At 35.3% G+C, this 18,947-nt stretch overlaps 1 protein-coding gene across 1 annotated transcript; it reads right to left on the reverse strand.

Moving 5' to 3' along the window:
- Positions 1 to 2,212: 2,212 nt before the first annotated feature.
- On the reverse strand, positions 2,213 to 18,797 carry LOC120628776 (HEAT repeat-containing protein 6). The gene is made up of 16 exons (XM_039897395.1): positions 18,502 to 18,797; positions 17,486 to 17,734; positions 17,095 to 17,358; positions 16,482 to 16,685; positions 15,658 to 15,942; positions 14,379 to 14,590; positions 13,352 to 13,581; positions 12,057 to 12,382; positions 11,113 to 11,320; positions 9,886 to 10,049; positions 9,041 to 9,163; positions 8,323 to 8,447; positions 5,904 to 5,991; positions 5,290 to 5,514; positions 3,367 to 3,582; positions 2,213 to 2,704 (listed from the first exon to the last, which is right to left on the reverse strand). The coding sequence occupies exons 1-16, from the start codon at positions 18,646 to 18,648 to the stop codon at positions 2,447 to 2,449; spliced, it is 3,324 nt and encodes a 1,107-aa protein (XP_039753329.1). The 5' UTR covers positions 18,649 to 18,797; the 3' UTR covers positions 2,213 to 2,446.
- Positions 18,798 to 18,947: the final 150 nt, after the last annotated feature.

Here is an 18,947-nt window from a genome sequence, read left to right on the forward strand (position 1 = left end):
CATGGGATTTCGTAAAATATAATAAATTTAGAAGAATTGCAACTCCTGGTGTACCGGTATTAACCCTCATGAGCCTGAAATTACACAGACATCCACTCCCTGAACACAGAACGCCGGGACCGGAGCTCTGTCACTAAAAGCTCTTCTACGAGTTCTTTGTTAACGGTAGATTCTTAGCGATGAGGTTGCCTTATCTAATTTATAATAGCCAAATGTAACCGAGGAGTAACCGAGGAGTTCGCCCGGTACTTCACCATTAGTTCCTTTAATGTGACGAGTAAGTATAAACTGCTCACCAATTGTATACCAAAATCTTATCTTAACACGTGCAATCCTTTTTAATGTGTCGTTCCAGTAGCCATCGTTGTTTTCATCATCATTTTCACTTGACCCTCGAGTTCTTCTGGATCCCTCCAAAAGATCTTAATCCTTTTAATCTCTATCTCTTCGTATACCTTTTTCGGTTTTCCTATCACATGGGGTACTCATGCGGGACGCAGATTTTGACAGGCGCGCGGTCACACATGCGGAGTATACAAATCCGCATATCCCGGGATCGGGATGATATTATAATATCCATTGCCCAATTTGACTAAATGTTAGATATAATGTTTTACCGACATATGAAACTGACATTATCAAACAATCAACATCAATAATCATCATCATCAAATTATTATCCCATTGCCACCTCACAGAAGAGACTTCAGAATGAGAAGCGTTTATGCCGTAGTTAACAACGCTGGCCGAGTGCGAACTAGTGGCCTTCACACGCCTTTTAGCGCATTATGGAAACTCTGAGGCATGCCGGTGTGTGCCTGGCGAAGTCTTCCTTCACCGTCAAGCAAGCGATTACAATTAATTACTTAAAACGCACATAACTTAGAAAAATTAAAGATGCGAAGTCGGTCCCCCGGTTAAGCCGAAGTTCTAACCAGTATCCCCCCTTATTACTAATAACCTTTAGAAAATCTAAGTCTAGTCCGTAAATGATTTGCGTCAATGCACTTAGACCTCTTATCTTGTTAAGATACCCTAATAATACAACTATTACGCTTTCTCGTTTACCTTTATCTAGATTGAACCGGACATAAGCAACGTACACGTTCCCACCTTTATCTTGTATTTACATTGAGAAGCAAGACCAATTAATATTTATGTATTTTGTTATCGCTGTTTATTTTATTTTTGCAGACTGCACGATTTGTAGTTTATTAGGCGTGTTACTACACTTATCACTTTAAATATCTAAGTGTTGTCATTTGAAAACTGGTACCTATCATACCATTTACCAACCATTTAAGCAACTACTCTACCCTATATTTAACCCATGACGCAAAAACGACGGGGTGTTAAAAGTTTGGTGCGTGCGTGCGTGCATTCGTGCGTGCGTGCGTGTGTATGTGTGTCTGTCAGTATGTTGCATCGTATTTCCCCATCGGATGAACAGATTTTGATATTGTTTCTTTATGTTTGAAAATTAAATTATTCGGCAGCTAGCTAGCTAGCTAGCTAGTCTGATGAAAATCGGTCCGAGAACGGGCTTGACTAGTAGAATAATGTACACTAAGTAATAAGTATATTTACAGTCAAGGGTTTTTTTTAATTTTATATTACTTGAAGTCTCGAGAACAACCCGCACTTGGCCAATGTGGCCAGTCATGGATTGAAGATGTTAGGCGGAGTTTAACGCAATCATATTATTAGTGATAATATTCGGGACAGAGGTAAGCGGAAGCGGTGTTAGTCCAGTGGTAAGGACATCTACTGTACTTTCGTAGGGCCGAGTTCGAATCCCAACACGCACCTCTAAGTTATATGCGTTTTAAGTAATTAAAATATCCCTTGATTGAACTGTGAAGGAAAACATCGTAAGGAAACCTGCATGATTGAGAGTTTTCCTTAATGTTCGCAAAGTCGTGAAGTGAAAGTCCATTAAACCGCACTAGGCCAGCGTGGTGGACTGCGTCCTTAATCCTTCCATCCATATTCCATCATACTGGCAATAATTTTTTTTGTTACAGAAAAACACAATTGGTAATGGTATAAATACTGTTACGAATTGTGTTTCTGAAATTATCCCGAGAATTTTTACCTGGGGATCGACACCAGATCGTCCTGGTTTGGAGTCAAACATACTAACCACTAAACCAAATACCTCGCACTAGGTTCCATAATATTTTCAATGGAAGAATTAAAAAAAAACCAACTATACATGTTTATATTTCTTTATTTAATAAATAACAAAAATAATGGGAGTATATAACTCAGCTTTTAATAAAACACTTAATTGTAAGAATACAAAGTACATAGTCTTATATATAGAATCACTTCATTGTTTAGTGTCCTTAAAATTAAGTTAAAATTGGTTCCTGCTACAAATTGTTGCGGGTATATGTTAGCAATACACTTGTGTCTAGGAAATGTCCATTGTTGCCAGTTCAACTCACACATCCCATATGAATATTTCCTGTAGCATTCCTAAAGACTGCGATTGTATGTCATTTTCAGGTGTCAAATCGACAGTAAGATATTTTGCAGCTTGCAGTATCTTCATACAGGAGGCATTTTCGGGAGGTAATTTGTGATAGGATTGGGTGTAAAGAGCCTTGGCGCTATCGAAATGGAAAATCAACGGGTCCAATATATCCGGTAAATCCGAAAGCTTCAACAGGCAGCAAAGATGAGAAAGTGTCACGCAGAGCTAGAAACAAATTATTTAATGAAGACGACGCACGTTCACTTAGAATACTTACAAATTTAATATGTAAAATTCTCGTGTCACAGTATTTGTAACAAAAAATCCTCCGGGAAGGCTTGATCGATTCTTTGAAATTTTGAAATTCGCAGAATGAGACGTAAACTATTTTTCATATCCCTAGGTGACATGGGAGGTCCATCTCAAATTTTTTGTTTTGTTTTTTTAATCCAAAATAAGTGCGGTCGAAGTCGCGGGCAGCAACAAGTATCTACTATAATAATTGGCGAAGCATGGATGTTGGATGGTAACCTTTGTTTTTGGTTAGACACAATTTTTTATGAAATTTGGTATTAAGGTATCTATAAGTCTTAAAATGAGACAGAATACTTTTAACTTTAAACCTTTTAATAGTTTAAGATCGTTATAATCTCATTACTGATATTTTGGATAATATGATCTTATGTAAGAAATAGCATCAAGGATGTTATCGACTCATAGAAGCATATGGCGTATTTATTGACGATGTTTGTAGACTGTAATTACAGTACGCGATATCCCGTAGTTGGTTCTGGTGAAACCGCAGGCCAAAGGTAGTATGAAATAAAACTTTTAGTACAATAAACCCGTATAATACAGGGTGTTTGGCAACCCGGATACTAACTCACCTGTTCAATAAGATTATCCTTATGTTTGTACTCGTTAAAATCATCAACATTGGCGGCATTCTCCATCGCGATCATAATACCCCGCCATAGCGGCACGTATTGGTCGCCATATTGGGATCTACGTTCGGGTGCGCGCAAAGCAACCGCTGCGTTTATACGCACTTTGAGATTTTTACAGTCTTGAGCTAGTGTGCATAGACTAGTAAAAACTTTGCTCTGGAATATAAAGGACATATATCAAAGGTTATTTTTAACGACAAATCCCGTGAGAACAGCCTATGCTATGTCCTTTTAACTAAATGTGTGCCAAAAAATTAAGTTGGTTGGTTGCTGATGTAGGGGGCGAAGGAAGGAAAGACAAACAAACAAAAAATAAAGGACATATATTAAAGGTTATTTTAAATTAAGTTGATTGGTTGCTGGTGTAGGAGGGCGAAGGTAGGAAAGCCAGACAAACAAACAGACTTTTGCATTTATAATTTAAGTTACAAAATCTATGCATGTGAAAAGACAATAAAGTATACGAAAGAGTTTTATGTATTTATTTTTTATAGCCTTCGCCTGTAAACAAAAAAACAATTTACAGGGCATGCAAGGAGCACCTGCTCCTGCAATATGCCGCCCTGTGTCCATCAATTCGAGGCGTAGATGTTAAGCCACATTTGCCTGTAATAACACCGGCAACCACGACCTTCAGACCGGAACACAGCATTGCAACAATGCTGCTTGGCGGCAGAAATAAGCATGGCGATAGTACTTCCCCGGAGGAGCTCTGTCACAAAAAGTTCTAACTCTAGTAAAATGAGGATATTCGAATGAGGATATGCGTCCAAAAAGAGTAGACATCCAGTCTACTACTTATAGAAGTGAGTGGGAACAAAAGGAAGATTATAGATTATTAAAACATAGGGTCACTAAGCTTATTACGATATAAAACGTTGTTTACTTCTCGAAATTATTGAAGCATTCTTATTAATTAAAAAACGCGATAGCTACACTCTGTATGAAATCATTAGCAGATTTGTTGACATAGAAAGTTCTAGATTCAAAGCGCTTATCAATAATTTTCGTCGCTAAGCCCAACGAAGGAACTGGCCGCTGACAATTAAGTAAGTAGTTGTCTTTCTTTTTATTTAATGTATAGTGATGCGGACAAAGGATATGTGTATAACCTATTAAAAAAATGGATTCTCGTTTCTTAATTTTTACTCATCCCTCATACAGCATGGCTACCGTAGGCAGGCGACAAAAACTATATCCCTCGATTATATCCCCTGATAAGGGATAAAATTAAGGTGTCCATCTGCCAAAGCTCGGCATCAGGGAAAAGGAGAAGTTCACCCCCGTTTATTATTCCACGTAAATTGTGTGGATATTATTTCCACCCGTGCTTGGTGCAGAGAGTTGATAAATCTGTGCGAGAAGATAAAATTGTTGCTTTCCCCGGGGAGAAAAATTACCCTTGCACATGCTAACCGTACACGTGGGATTGCACTACGCTCTCACATCCCAGATGTATTTATAGCTTTATGCCTAAATTTTCATCCAACTTTATATGGAAATTCTGAATTAACCAATACGTGATTGCGAATATCACGACGAAAATCTCGTGATATTTGCTGTCTAACGCCACTTGTGTGATACAAAATTGACATTTGACATATTGACTATCATTCTTACTCCTGTCACAAGCCTATTGAGAGATTCGTTGTGTATATACACTCACGTTTAAAACGCAATAGAAGTTAAATATCTAGTGCGTTCTAAACATGAGTGTATCTACTTAGATAAACACTAACTTAGATCGTGCGTTTTGTAAGATGACAGTTGTCCGTAGGTGTCCGTAAGTGCCATTTGCCACAATAAAGCCTCAATGGCATGTCAAACTTTTAATTTGAGCTGAATGTACCAAGATACATTTACCTGCCATCCACTCAAGCACGTGAACAAATTTTCATTCTTCATAGCATTGCCGAGAGCATAGCAAGCGTTCCATCGGACCTTCATATTCGTGACCCTGGACGCGCAATCTAAAAGCTTTCCTATAGCCACTTCACATAAGGACTTTAATTGTATGTGCCGCTGTAGATTCTCATTCTTAATGATTCGCAAAAGGTTTCCGAGTCCTCTAGTTGCGCTCATTTTAACCTAAAATATATCATTCGATTAAACAAAGATTAAGAACCAAGACGAATCCAGAAACAGAAAAAAAATTTGGATGATTTGAATCCCCCAGACTTGACATACTACAAAGGGTTTTAGTTAAATCAGCAGGTTTTAAAACAATTTTTCTAAGAGAAACTTGGGTATAAAACTAGCGTTTAAGTTAAAAATAGCTTAATTATAAAAAAAATATCTTCAGTAATTGGTTAAAAATGGCATCATAACAAAAGTTATCTGCAAGACAGAAGGAAAATTTTCATTAGGTCAGTTGATAAAAATTATCGCCGTCATAATTGGTTAAAAGTATTACCAAAACAAACAAATTTTAACGCGATGTTCGAAACGCGACGTTTAGTGAGGAGATAATTCTTTACCTTATCATTATCGTTGGCGCATTGAATGCTGACCTCTAGGAGACGGAGCAAAAGGTCATCATCAATGTCTTCGATCTCTGGTTCCTTCCTGTTAAAATTATTTTTCGTCAGTTTAGCTGACAATACGACGCAAGTCAAATTAGCATAATTTTTAGGAGATACAATCATCATAATAAACCAATTTACGGCTCTTTACAGGGCATGGCTCTTCTCTCAGAATAAATAAATAAATATCCAACGACAATACACACATCGCCACCTAGCCCCAAAGTAAGAGCAGCTTGTGTTATGGGTATTAAGATGACTGATGAATATTTTTATACATAATATACACAAATAGCCAAACACTGAAAAACATTCTTGTTCATCACATAAATATTGTCCAGTTGTGGGGAACCGACAGCCTTGGACTCAGAAAGCAGGATAGCTGCCCACTGCGCCAATCAGCCGTCGAATATGAGAATGCGAAACGTTTGGGTAGTTATCCAACACGCTGCGCCAAGTGCGGATTGGTAGACTTAACACGGCCTTTTATGAAATTATGAATCACGGCTCCAATTATACATTTTGCGGTACTATCAGCTAAGCTTAAAAAAAAAACCAAGTGTATAAAATTCACTTTACCTAATGTTAAACACGTGAAAACCACTGTACTACTTAATAATGAGGAACTGAAACTGGAGGATACGACAGTTTTTCTAGGAATAACGTTAGATTCTAAACTTCAATGGGGCCCTCATGTAAATAATTTATCGAACAGGCTTAGTTCTGCTGCCTATGCGGTAAAGAAGATACGCCATATGACCGACGTAGAAACTGCTAGACTGGTATATTTTAGTTACTTTCACAGCATTATGTCATATGGAATTTTACTTTGGGGTAATGCTGCTGATATTAGCACTATTTTCGTGCTGCAGAAGAGGGCTGTTCGTTCTATCTACAAAATGGGTCCGAGAGAGTCATTGAGAGATAAATTTAAAGATTTTAAAATAATGACAGTGTATAGTCAGTACATATTTGAAAATTTAATGTACGTCCATAAAAACATTTCTAAATTTAAGAAAAAATGTGACTGCAATAATTTAAACATTAGAAGTAAGAATAAACTTACAGTGCAATATACTAGGTTACATAAAATTCATAATTCGTTTAAAGGAAATTGCATACAATTCTACAATAAACTACCAATTGACATCTTGGAGATGTCTCTTAAAAAGTTCAAAGTTTGTATTAAACGTAAGCTTATAGAAAAGTCCTATTATAGTATAAAGGACTACGTAAACGATAAAAAAGCTTGGGTGTAAATTATTGCTCTAACCAGGTTGCTCTTCTAATAATTTAAAATGACATTGTGAGATGGCGATAACAAAAAAAAAAAAAAAAAAACACCCGGCTAAGTTTGTTGTGGGCTTCTTCTTAGACCGGGACGCGTTTGGAACCCTCGTAGCTTTAGTTTTAAGTTTACGAATGTGGTTATCGCCATCATCTCACTACCGTGTAATTCTTATGTACGCATCAAAAGTGCCACCTGTGGGCCTACTTGAATAAAGATATTTTTGACTTTGACTTTGCTACAATACTTTAGTTACCCATCTCTAAACTGAAGTAATCGTAAATTTATTTCAAAAACTTAACAGAATCATCTTAATTGATAAATGTGAAGTAGATTTGGAAAAGCGTTTAAAAAGGCAGGTGCTTCACAAAGCTCCGATAAATTCCATGATATCGAAATTATTTCAAAAGCAACTAATACCTAAAGCTTTAATATGACGCCATTAATATAAAAAACAAGCTGATCAAAACATTTCTATTTAGTTTTTATTGTTGCTAAATGAATGATCACTAAATTGCATTCGAGAACATAAATGGAAAAGAACAAAGTCCAGACATATGAGACCACTTATTGGAAATATCAATTCATTAAAGAGCTTGACGTAGGAAACCCGCGCAGTTGAAAATTAATCAATGTAGGTGACGCCGTAACTTTCCTAGCCTTGGAAACATTAATTAAGAAATAGCTAGTAAAATCTTTACGCACTACACTTTTCAACAAACTGACCACATGGATCAACTTATACTAGATACAAATTCATAGCCGAATGACAGCCGAAACAATTTCACAAAGATAAACAATATTATTTAGGTCTTTCGATATTTTTTTTAACACAAGTTTGAAACATATGGCAACTTGTGAAGCGTCAAATATAACAATTGATTTGGGTTAATATTGTACTTTAAAGCACAATTTTATCTCGCTGTTCTCTTCGCGTTTTATCTCAGATGATAAATATAAATTTTATATTATTTATATAATTTTACATTTAGACCTACAATAAAAAATATCGGAATGATGTCTTCACGCTTTATATTTATAACTAAATAGTGACTACTAAGTTTAAATAGCAACAAAAGAACTTACATGTTCAAAACCAGAGCATCGCTGAGGTTGCCAAGAGCCCATGCCGCTTTAGTTCGCACCACTAATGTTGGTTCCGCTAATGCCCGAAGAATATTTTCTCCGCAATCGCTTACAAAGCAAATGTCCTGAAGCAAAAAAAAATCTTGGAATAAACAATTAAAAGGTAAGATATGTTAATAACGGAACGGTTAGAAACGCTAAAAAAAGCTAAAACTGACAGTATCTAACTTGTAAAGTTAACAATTGAGGGTTCAAAAAGTCGTTATTGCAAATTTGTATTGACATTGCTCGAGCATTCATAAGGCTTTTTTGTGACAGAGCTCGCCCGGGAAAGTAATACCGCCATACTGTTCCGATCTGAAGGGCAAATGAGCCAGGTTGATGGACAATGGTGACATGTCGCGGAAGGACGTGGTCCTTGCATGCCCTTCGAAGTGTTCCCTCTGTTTTTGGGCGATGGTGTACAGTTACCATCGACTGCTTGGTCCGCCAACTAAAAATATTTGGACTAAACGAGAGGCAGCCAACTGTTAGGTTTTCGGTTTCACAAATAAGTCTCAGAAACAGTACATAATTTACCTCTAAAGCCTGTCAAGTATTACTTCAGTTTTCATTTACACGTTGTAATTCTTACTGAGGAGCGGAATGGAGAAATTATGATAATGACCTTGTGAGTTTTAAATGATGAAAGAGTAAAATATAATTGTTTTGTAGTTACCTCTCTTAATGTACGGTACATGACGGCCATAGCGAGTGCTCTGACTGCCGCCGCGCGTACTGTTGCTTCTTCGTCGCTGCAAGATCCTATCAGCAAAGTGCAGCAGAACATCTGCATTCGACTCTAAGCATACAAAAAGTTCTATAAAATTTTTAATCTGTGGGTCACTACGGTTAGACTGTTATTGAATAGCTGGTGATTAGTTATACAATGTTTTATCACTATCTGTTGTTAATAATTTTACATTCGAAAGAAGATGACAAAACATTGCGTAATAATGCAACCGCTTAACTACAGTAATTAATTAGAGGGTAGACGTTAGTCTAATTTGTGATTTATTCTGTCAGACATCAGGTGCAACTCTAATATAACATACCATTATCATCATCATATAAACTATTACCGGCCCAAACGACACAGGTCTCCGCCCACAATGAGAAAGGTTTAGGCTATAGTCCACTACGCTAGCCCAGTGCGCTTTGTGGACTTTACACTCCTTTGAGAACATTATGCAAAACTCTCTGGCATGCAGGTTTGCTTCACCGTTGTTGATATTTTAATTACTTTAAACGCACGTAACTTAGAAGAATTAGAGGTGCGATGGGATTCAAACTCGGTCACCCGAAAGTTAAGCCGAAGTACTAACCACTGGACTTCGGCTTCAAAAATCAAGATCCCTTAAGAATGTTTAATATGGCTATACGAGATTCGAATGAAAAGATTTTTGGATGTACTTTACTCATGACATGAAAAAATACACAACAATAATATGGCAAATAGGTAAGAACACCAATTTTATTGCATAATTGACAAGTAGAATGGGATTAAACTAAATTAAATCTTACCGGTAATTCCTTGAAAGACTTCTCACCAATGTTGGCAATGCAATCACAAACTACGGCCTTGGCCGGAGCATTTTCGTGATTTTGTAATATTGAAGACAGATGAGTTAATAGCTTTTCCCACATGTACACGCATGCGTTTAAGGGTACTGACTTTTCTTGTTGTTCTGCAAAATATACCTTCATAAGTCGAAATAGGGTATGTGAGTGTGATTTCAATATTATTTAATTTCAAAAAAAATACTAGAAAATATAGTATTTTTCTAAAAACCATCAATTAAAATGTTTTTTTTTCGAGCCAAGGTCTCGTGATCACAAAAGCTATTGATTTATTGATTATATGTTTACAGGATAGTGACGTCATAAGTCCGTAAAAACTGTGGTATTGCTGGTTTTAGTAAGTACTTTATTACTAGAGACTTAAAGAGCATAATCGTGCGTGACAACGTAGGGTCCCCGGATTCTTGGAAAGTACTTCAAACATTTTTAGAACATCCTCATAAATTCAAAAATAGTTTTTGAAACAATGCTTCTCCCAAATAAACTTTTAAAATTGAGAAAATTAAAAAAAAAAAAAAAAAAAAGTGGATTTCGTGCCATTTTAATCATTTTAATTTATTTTTTGAATTTCATTGTGGTTTATTTGAGACGATAAAAGAAGCATTCTAATACTCTATTGTTGCGCAATTGCTATAACCGAGGACTTTAAATGCGTTTTATATAATCAAATATTTAAATGTAGATAATATATCGTGCCGGAACGCTAAATAGCTTCACGTCGTCTTTTTTGGTGGAGTAGTAACTGCCCACGAACAAAGAGTTTCCCAACTTTGTATGCTACTTCTATATTTGTATTCCTTTCTTTTATTACCGAAGTAACAGTGAGAGTGTGAATACTTAAACCTATAATCACAGAATTAAGGTCATACAGAAACCGTGTACACGACTGTACTTGAAGCATCAAAAACCACTGCACTTTAGTAGTGTTTCTCGAACAGGCGGCTAGTCACTTCATTACATTAAGCAGTTGACAATAATTATTTTACTTCTAATGAAATTAACGAAAAAAATGAGAAAAATATGTGAGATAGCAACATTCCGCGGGTGTAAAGTGTGACTTTCGCGAGGCGTTTTCACTATTTCAGGACACAATGCACCGCATGCAATGATGGCTGAATGTGGGTTCTGCATTTTCTTAATTCTATGCCTATAATAAATTTGAAACATTACCCATTTTCTGAATAGCGTCTCCAATAATGCTAATAGTTCTTGCGGATTGTAATACAACGTCCTGATGCTCGTGTTGTAGCATTTCACTGAGGACGTCGCCTAGCAGGGCTATGTGCGTCTGAAGTAAGTCTGACAGATGATGGAACGCAATCGCCGATAACACTTGAAGGGATTCCAGAATTATAGGTATCGCAGATGGCTTTAACCTCTGAAAAGTCACCCATAGTTTATTGACGCCCGAAAGCCTAATAAGGATATTCGGGCGTATTCACCTAACACCTGACGTTTGTGCAAAAAAGTTACAACAATATAATATTCATAATTTAATAATTTTTGTTAGTGTTTTTACCAACATTTGGAGGAATTATAAATATTATATGCATATAAAGAATTTCGGAACCGACAGTATTTGAGTCTGCGACTCTCTGGCAATCGCAGCCTAAGCGCTTTAACCAATAAAATTAAGCTACGGCTCTCCTACCGCCGATGCCGAAATTAGTATATGCCTTTTATATCAGTCTTATAGCGACTGTTGCCCCATCTGGTAGGATAGTTAGAGATAGCTGGGATTCGAACTAGGCCCAAGGAAAGTAAAGCCAAAGTCCTAACCACCGGGTTATAACCACTCCGCGGATATTAGTACATTAAACTGAAATGTTCATACGCAATGCTTTAAATTTTAACTAAAGGGTCTTGAAAGTCTAGATAATTTATTAACTATTCATATCAAGAAAACAAAAAGAAAATGTTAATTTCACACGTTATTATATTTAATTTTTCCTTATTACCGGAAATATGAAATCTAAGAAATAAAGACATTTATTCTCTCGCCAAATTATGAAATCAAAACTTTCTTTATTTAAATTTAACTGTAAAATCATAACTATTGATTCGTCCAATTCATATATAGAAAACTAAGTAAGCAATAAATGCGTTTTACTTACAGTTGTCTTATCGCCCCTAAACAACCATCCCATATTCTTAAAACAAATATCTAAAATCCAGCTTCTGAAGAAAAAAGTATTTTTATCTTTTTCAATCTTCACATCATTGTTTTCAGACTCGATAGCAATAAACATTTCATCGTCGGAATATCCCTCTTCAAAGTCATCACATTCGTCATTCAGGGAAACGTTTTCCTTATTAGTTTCACTGTGATTCTTATAAGCCACTGTATCTTTTTCCATTGCTTTCATAATTTCCTCTATTTTGGGATCAACTGACAAGACGCATCCTATTGTTATTAAGGCACCGACTTGTATTGTGAAATCTATAATTAATAATAATTGATTATATTGTCTGTCTTTATTTCTGTGACGTCAGATCAGACTCTGTTGTCACCCCGCGCCTGTAATACGAGTAATGGAATATAACAGAGAACGCGAGCAAATGTCCATCATCTACTGCTATCTTCAACCCGTCCGCTCGGCTCCACTGGAGCCACTGGCCTTTCATCTAGTTGTCAATGCAAGGTTAGTTGGAAACTAGTTACTATGTTGATTGTTTAATGAAAAGTTAAGAGTGTCAATTTTTTTTCAGATTCAAGTTTATATGAAAACTGAAATATTCATCATATTGACCCATTACCGGCCCACTACAAAAGCACAGGTCTCCTCCCATAATGAGAACGGTTTAGGCCGCAGTCCACCACGCTGGCCCAGTTAGGTTTGCCGGACTTTAACGCCTCTGAGAACATTATGGAGCACTCTCAGGCAAGCAGGTTTCCTCACGATGTTTTCCGACCGTTGAAGCAAGTGACATTTTACTTACATAAAACGGACATAACTTAGGAAAGTTACATGTTGGTTAAGATTCTCGTCTAGACCACCGCTTCTATACCTCTTTTCCATATAGGCTGGTTCAATTATTGTCAATAAATGTTTTTTGTATTCAATATTCCCCTTCACTTCATTTACAACTAAGTACAAAAAACTTGTGGACTGTATGTATTGATCCAGTAATTTACTTGACATCGTCACAGTAGGCCAAAAATTTAGGTTTTCCTGGTAAGAAATTCTAAGCCTCAGTCCAGAGCTAGAAAATTAATGCCGTCCCACGAGGTTCCTCGGAAAGTATGTTAAGGAATCGTATCGCATATAATCAATTATAATTTTTTGTTACTTAATTATCTTGCACCAACCCGCAGAACCTAAGATTTTAATCCGCCTGTCTTAAATGAAATGAGGCTTATGTACCTGTAGCAGTCCAACAGTTCTAGATATAATATAAAATCCTTTACCTCTATACACTAAAAACTTCCTAGTTGACCTCACGAGCTCGCTTATTAATCCTTCTTGCATTTTATGGTAAGGCGTTGCCTGCACCAAAGCTGCACAGCATTTGAGGGCGACAATAATCACCACAGGGCTTCTTTCAGTATCCAATATGCTAACTAGAATCTTATGCATACAGGTGATCATATAGCCGAGGGATACAGAGAATGGAATAAATGATGTGTTGTTTCTCTTGCTGTAAAAAATTTTTAACCAAGGTCATTGCCATTTTATGGCCAGTATTGAAAACAGAAGCTTTTAGCCCATTTTTGACAGTTGATAGATTAAGATATAAATCATGGGATACTAAACACGTACACAAGTAGAGGGGGTAGCTATCAATCGAGTCTTGTGACAAGGTACGGGTGGGACGTGCGTCTGCATTTGTGACTGTAGTAGTGAGCCAGTGGATTGTAAGTACTACCGGCCGTGTTCCGGCCATTACAATAACTATTTTAATTTAGTTGGTATAGAAGAAACTTTACCTAGCTTTAAGATTCTCCATTGTTTCTTTGGTCTTTTTGTATTTTGTTTCTACATTTGCAATAAAGAATTCAACCAAACATTCAAAAATCATAATTCTCACATCAACACAATCTGAGAATCACGGTATCGTGAAAAACGATCAAAGAAAATCGTATAAGATCAATGTCACAATACTGTGTCTTAAGCTTTTAATCGAAACCAGGCACCAAGGAACATCACTAATATCTTTGTTTTCATTTTGAAGTAGGTAATTTTGATTTTAGAATTACAATATGCGAGTTAATTCGCACCATCTGAATATTCCTACCCAAACCTAGGCCTCATTATTAATTTATATCAAGCATACTTTTTGTCAAGAGCTTACACAAATACTAATGTGTATATAATAACAATAACTTCCTTTTCCAACAACTTACAAATACGTGAATGTCTTTGATTGTAAGACTATTTCATTCACTCTTTCATTCGGCTATTTAGAATATAAAACAGCTATACTGTAAGCCTTACCTACTTTCTGCCTGTGAAAGATACATTCTAGATCCAGACAGTAAAGCCAAGACCACACTAAGCGCACTAGCCCTGCTTCTGGCTATAGGATCTGTGACGGCGGCAAATGCGAGGGTTTTCTTGGACTTATCGTCTAACAACCAATGGTTTGCATCCGGCGAATCGGGTAACAGGGCCCACCAGTAACCGAATATATCTTTCTTTTCTTTCATCTAAAAAAAGGAAATTTAATTAAATATATCACAAATAATAGTTGTTGCTCGCAAACTTCGTCCGTGTTTAATACAGTTTTTACAAATCTGGAAGGAATCATTAATTTTCCCGAAATAAAAGAAGCCTGTTTTTCTCCGTTCTTTCAACTAGCTCTTTGCCAGAAATTAAGTTGTTTTTTAGACCTTAGCGAGTAAAGAAAGATCAAACAAACACTTTCGCATTTATAATATTAGCAAGGATTAATACCAGAGTATACACATAGGTTAAAATTGAGCAGATAAAATAATAAAAAAAATCGTAACGGAATTTGCTTCTTGCATTGCTTCTTGAAGCCTTTATGAATATACTCGTAGCTAAGTATGTACTTTATAAAGTAAGTAATAAAAAGTAGGTTTAGGTACATAGTAGGTTTTTTTACAATAGTATGTACTTATACTATAGCCAAACCCGAAGTGGAATTTATGTAAACAAACCAAAAGTTACAATGTATATATAGGGTTGTTACACTTGTAATAATCAAAAATTGTTACTTTGTCTACATTTCCAAGTTAAACGTTAAAACTTTAGTTTAACGCCGTTTTCTGAACGATAACTTAACCGGCGATTGTGTACTGTGTAATAAGTAACAAAAATTTGCTTAAAACTAGAATTTACATTTTTTAATAACTACATCTTTAACAATCCTATATTATAGTAATCATCATAAAATTTCACGGATTAGTAAATCAACAACAATCGTCAAATTTACAACAGATGGTATAAAATGATGATATATTTTGTTCGATTAACGAACTTAGTAAGAGACCCTGATATTTAATAAGCTGACATTTTAAAAATATATATAATGGTAGTGAAATGTAAATATTTCTAACAGTCTGATTTATTTATTTCAAGTATTCTTAATAATAATCAAAGTTTTTCAAAAGGTTGATAACATCTGCATGTTACTGGTTGCTAAGCAACGCTTTGTTGGTTAATATTCCTTATCGAATTATGCTTATGTAAAGTTTGAATTCAACAGGTCACAATCATCTATAATAAATACAAGCTTAGCCTATTTCCTCACCTTAAATACTACCAGAAACAAATTTGCAGCACTTTGTCTTACTCTTGATCTTAATGCTATAAGCTTTGTTTCTCTTCCATTTTCCACATCTGACATGTCAGAGTCACTTGTAAGATTCCAAAATGTTCTTGTCTTCTGGACCTCCAAATAATTCTTACTAGCAGGCCTATACACTGAATTGTTTTCAAAATTATCAACATCCTTCATCAAACTACGATCTGAAACGGGTATCTCTTTTTTTAAGCTTTCTATTGCGCTGTTTCTTTGTTTTCTGATTTTCTGTTTCTAAAAATAAAACTTTTTTTCTTATTATGTTCAAATATATTAGTCAATCTAATTATTTATTTATGACCTACGCTGCTTATAGCGGATCAAACGTATACGTGACCTGTAGGGTCTACCTAGAACTACTAATATAAAATACTGGGATACATATAAGACGTTTATAATTTTGTAATTATTATTTATATTTATTAAAAGTCGGCGATATAGCCCTATCTCATTCGCGCAGTTTACGTACAACGTATACTGTGCGAAAGAGATAGATATAGATGACCTACAGGTCACGTCGAACTTTTGGTCCGCTCTAAACGCAGAATAATAATAATAATTCATCTATTTGCATTAAATATACGTTACATATTAAGTGGTTAATAGGTACAAAATAAAATTTGTCCAAACATGTTTTGCCATTAAAACATGCAAATTTTTTGCATTTAGAAAACCTATTATAATTAAACAAAACAAATATGTTTAATATACATTCCAGTTAAAAGCACATACCAAAAAATTAAAACAAAAGGATGGCTTTAAATATAACATACCTTTCCTCCTTTGGGATTTGGCTTTACAGGTGTTGTAGCAATGGACTGCTGTGCAGGCATTATCCGTTCAGGTTTACTATCCTGACTCACAAGTCCATATAAAATAAAATACTGACATATTCCTATTACTTCTGAAATTGGTATACCAATCTTTTGTTCATTAAAATAAATGTGTGACAAAACTCTTAATGCTGATATTAAAATCTAAAAAAAAATATTATTATATTGTATTAAATAGATAGAAATCTTGAGAGATATGTTTGAATGTAGTAATAGTATATACAAGTAGTGGTAGTGCTTTGGCCATGCTTAATTCTGTTACTGTTACGACAGTCTTCTGAACAGTACATTTGCCAGTTCATATGTTGAAGGATATGTATCTTGCGTGCCCTGCAAAGTGTTGCTCTGTTTCACTTTCTGCTTGGATTATTAATTACTAAAAAATATTGATACCAAATTAAATAGATTCTTGTAAATTAATTAGATATATAATTATTACAATGACTGCAATAGATAGACTCAGAAAATAAAAAGTACTCAAGCCCAATCTCCCAAATACATCTGTTTGCATAGTATTTTATAAAAGTGTACTATAAAAAATATAAAAACATACTTTGCAATATATTGATTCATCATGTGTCCTTGGACTCCCATTCATTAAAAAAAATATTATAATTTGAGATATTTGTTCTTTTACTTCAATGTTAACTTCAGATTGACCATTCAATTTGTCCTCATCTATTGTTAGTAAACTTATAACGCATTTGAATGCCATCAAACATATCTGCAGTGGATCTTGATTTTTCAAAGTTTTACTTTTGTCACCCATAATGATTTTTGTGAGAAGGCCTTGCTTTCCCATTAAGTCATTAATGAACTGAAATTAAAATCATCATCATTTCTTACCCATTATCCAGCTATTACAATTGCAGATTTACAATGTAACTTGGTAACAGGAGAAATCAAGATAAAGATAAATTTTTACTGTAATTTAAATAACATACCTTTTGCCCACTACGAGGATTGCTCTGCAATATACATTGCATGTTGTGTAGAATATCTGGTAAAATCATATCTGAACATTTCTTGGTACAGTCAATATGCCATGCAATAACTTTACTTAGGTAATCACTATCAAATTGGATATTTTGTTTTGTAATAATGCTATTCATTAAATGGGAAGTCTTGGCAGCCAAACATTCATCAATTGGCTTGATGTTACCATACAGTGTTGTAATGAGAACAGTAGCATCCTAGAAAAAATAAAAAGTTAAATAAAAAAAAATATATAGATATATAAATATATTACAACAATACCTACATCACCATCTAGCCTTAAATAAATTGTAGCTTGTGTTATGGGTATTAAAAAGCTTTTCAATATACATTAATACTTATAATATACAGATAAACACCCAAATACAGAAACACATTATGTTCCCCACACAAAAATCTTCTAGTTTTGGGAATCAAACCCACAGCCTTTGACTCAGAAAGCAGAGTATGCCCACTGCACTACTCGGCCAACACATTATTATTAGTTAAACAATACTTTTCAATTGGATTTTAACAATATACAAGATGGAAACTTGTAATTAGCCATCTGATTACTGACATCCACAATTGACATTAAGCCGAAGACAAAACTATATGTGTAATGGGTTCAGATTGAATCAACTGAGGAGAGAAAAAGGTGACAACATGCTTAGTGTTTCCATGCAGATCTGGCAGACACAAGGGGTTTGATAGTCGAACGCGCCCTGAAATGAGAGGCTCTTGAATCAGAACGGATCTTTTCCTTCTCAAACAAATTAGAGCAAGTCAACTTAGTCGCCCAATAGGGCAACAAATGGGTGTGCTGCGGAAGAGAGCCAGGTCCCACCCTCTGCCACGAAACCGACGGTTGACCGGGTCGGTTTTGTCTGCGTTTCGGTAATATAAATGACTCGCTCTTAACTCATTACATATGTGACAAAGCCTATCTTCTATGTAAAATAGTTGACTAAAATTGTTGACGTGCCTGTTTCCCAACGAATAGCTCAGCTTTATATGGCTTAGCATTTAGCTCATCGATCAAAGAGTTTATAGCCTCTTTATTGTAATCTTTCACTTGCAGATGGCTACTAAGTTCAACAGAAAGAACTGCGAATTGCTGTGAAGCACTCATAATGATTTCGGCTCATGAAACGCATCTATAACGTCCTTAGTTACAAGATTACGTGAGTACGTAGCCTTTTATCACACTTTCATAGATTTTTTACCAAAAATGTTATAACAGGTAACATGTTTTCTATTGACTACTTCGTTTTCCCAACATTTTTAATTTATTAAGTGTCATTGTCAATTAAAATGTCAGTGTCAAATGTCAAATGTCACAGACCATTGTGATGTTTTCGTCAAGAATTTAATCAACAGTTTTGATTTTATTTTAGAAATTATTTCTTTTTGATTAATGGCTAACCTACA

This window comes from Pararge aegeria, chromosome 13 (assembly GCF_905163445.1).
Source record: "Pararge aegeria chromosome 13, ilParAegt1.1, whole genome shotgun sequence".
Classification (NCBI taxonomy): domain Eukaryota; kingdom Metazoa; phylum Arthropoda; class Insecta; order Lepidoptera; family Nymphalidae; genus Pararge; species Pararge aegeria.

What these genes read in the sequence shown, in the direction of transcription:
- LOC120628776 (XM_039897395.1), bottom strand. Translation starts at nt 18,648, where the DNA reads ATGAGTGCTTCACAGCAATTCGCAGTTCTTTCTGTTGAACTTAGTAGC. An exon ending in ATCCTCGTAGTGGGCAAAAG is followed by an intron (nt 17,359 to 17,485) that starts GTATGTTATTTA and finishes TTTTAATTTCAG; the next exon opens with TTCATTAATGACTTAATGGG. An exon ending in TGTTTCTGGTAGTATTTAAG is followed by an intron (nt 14,591 to 15,657) that starts GTGAGGAAATAG and finishes TCCTTTTTTTAG; the next exon opens with ATGAAAGAAAAGAAAGATAT.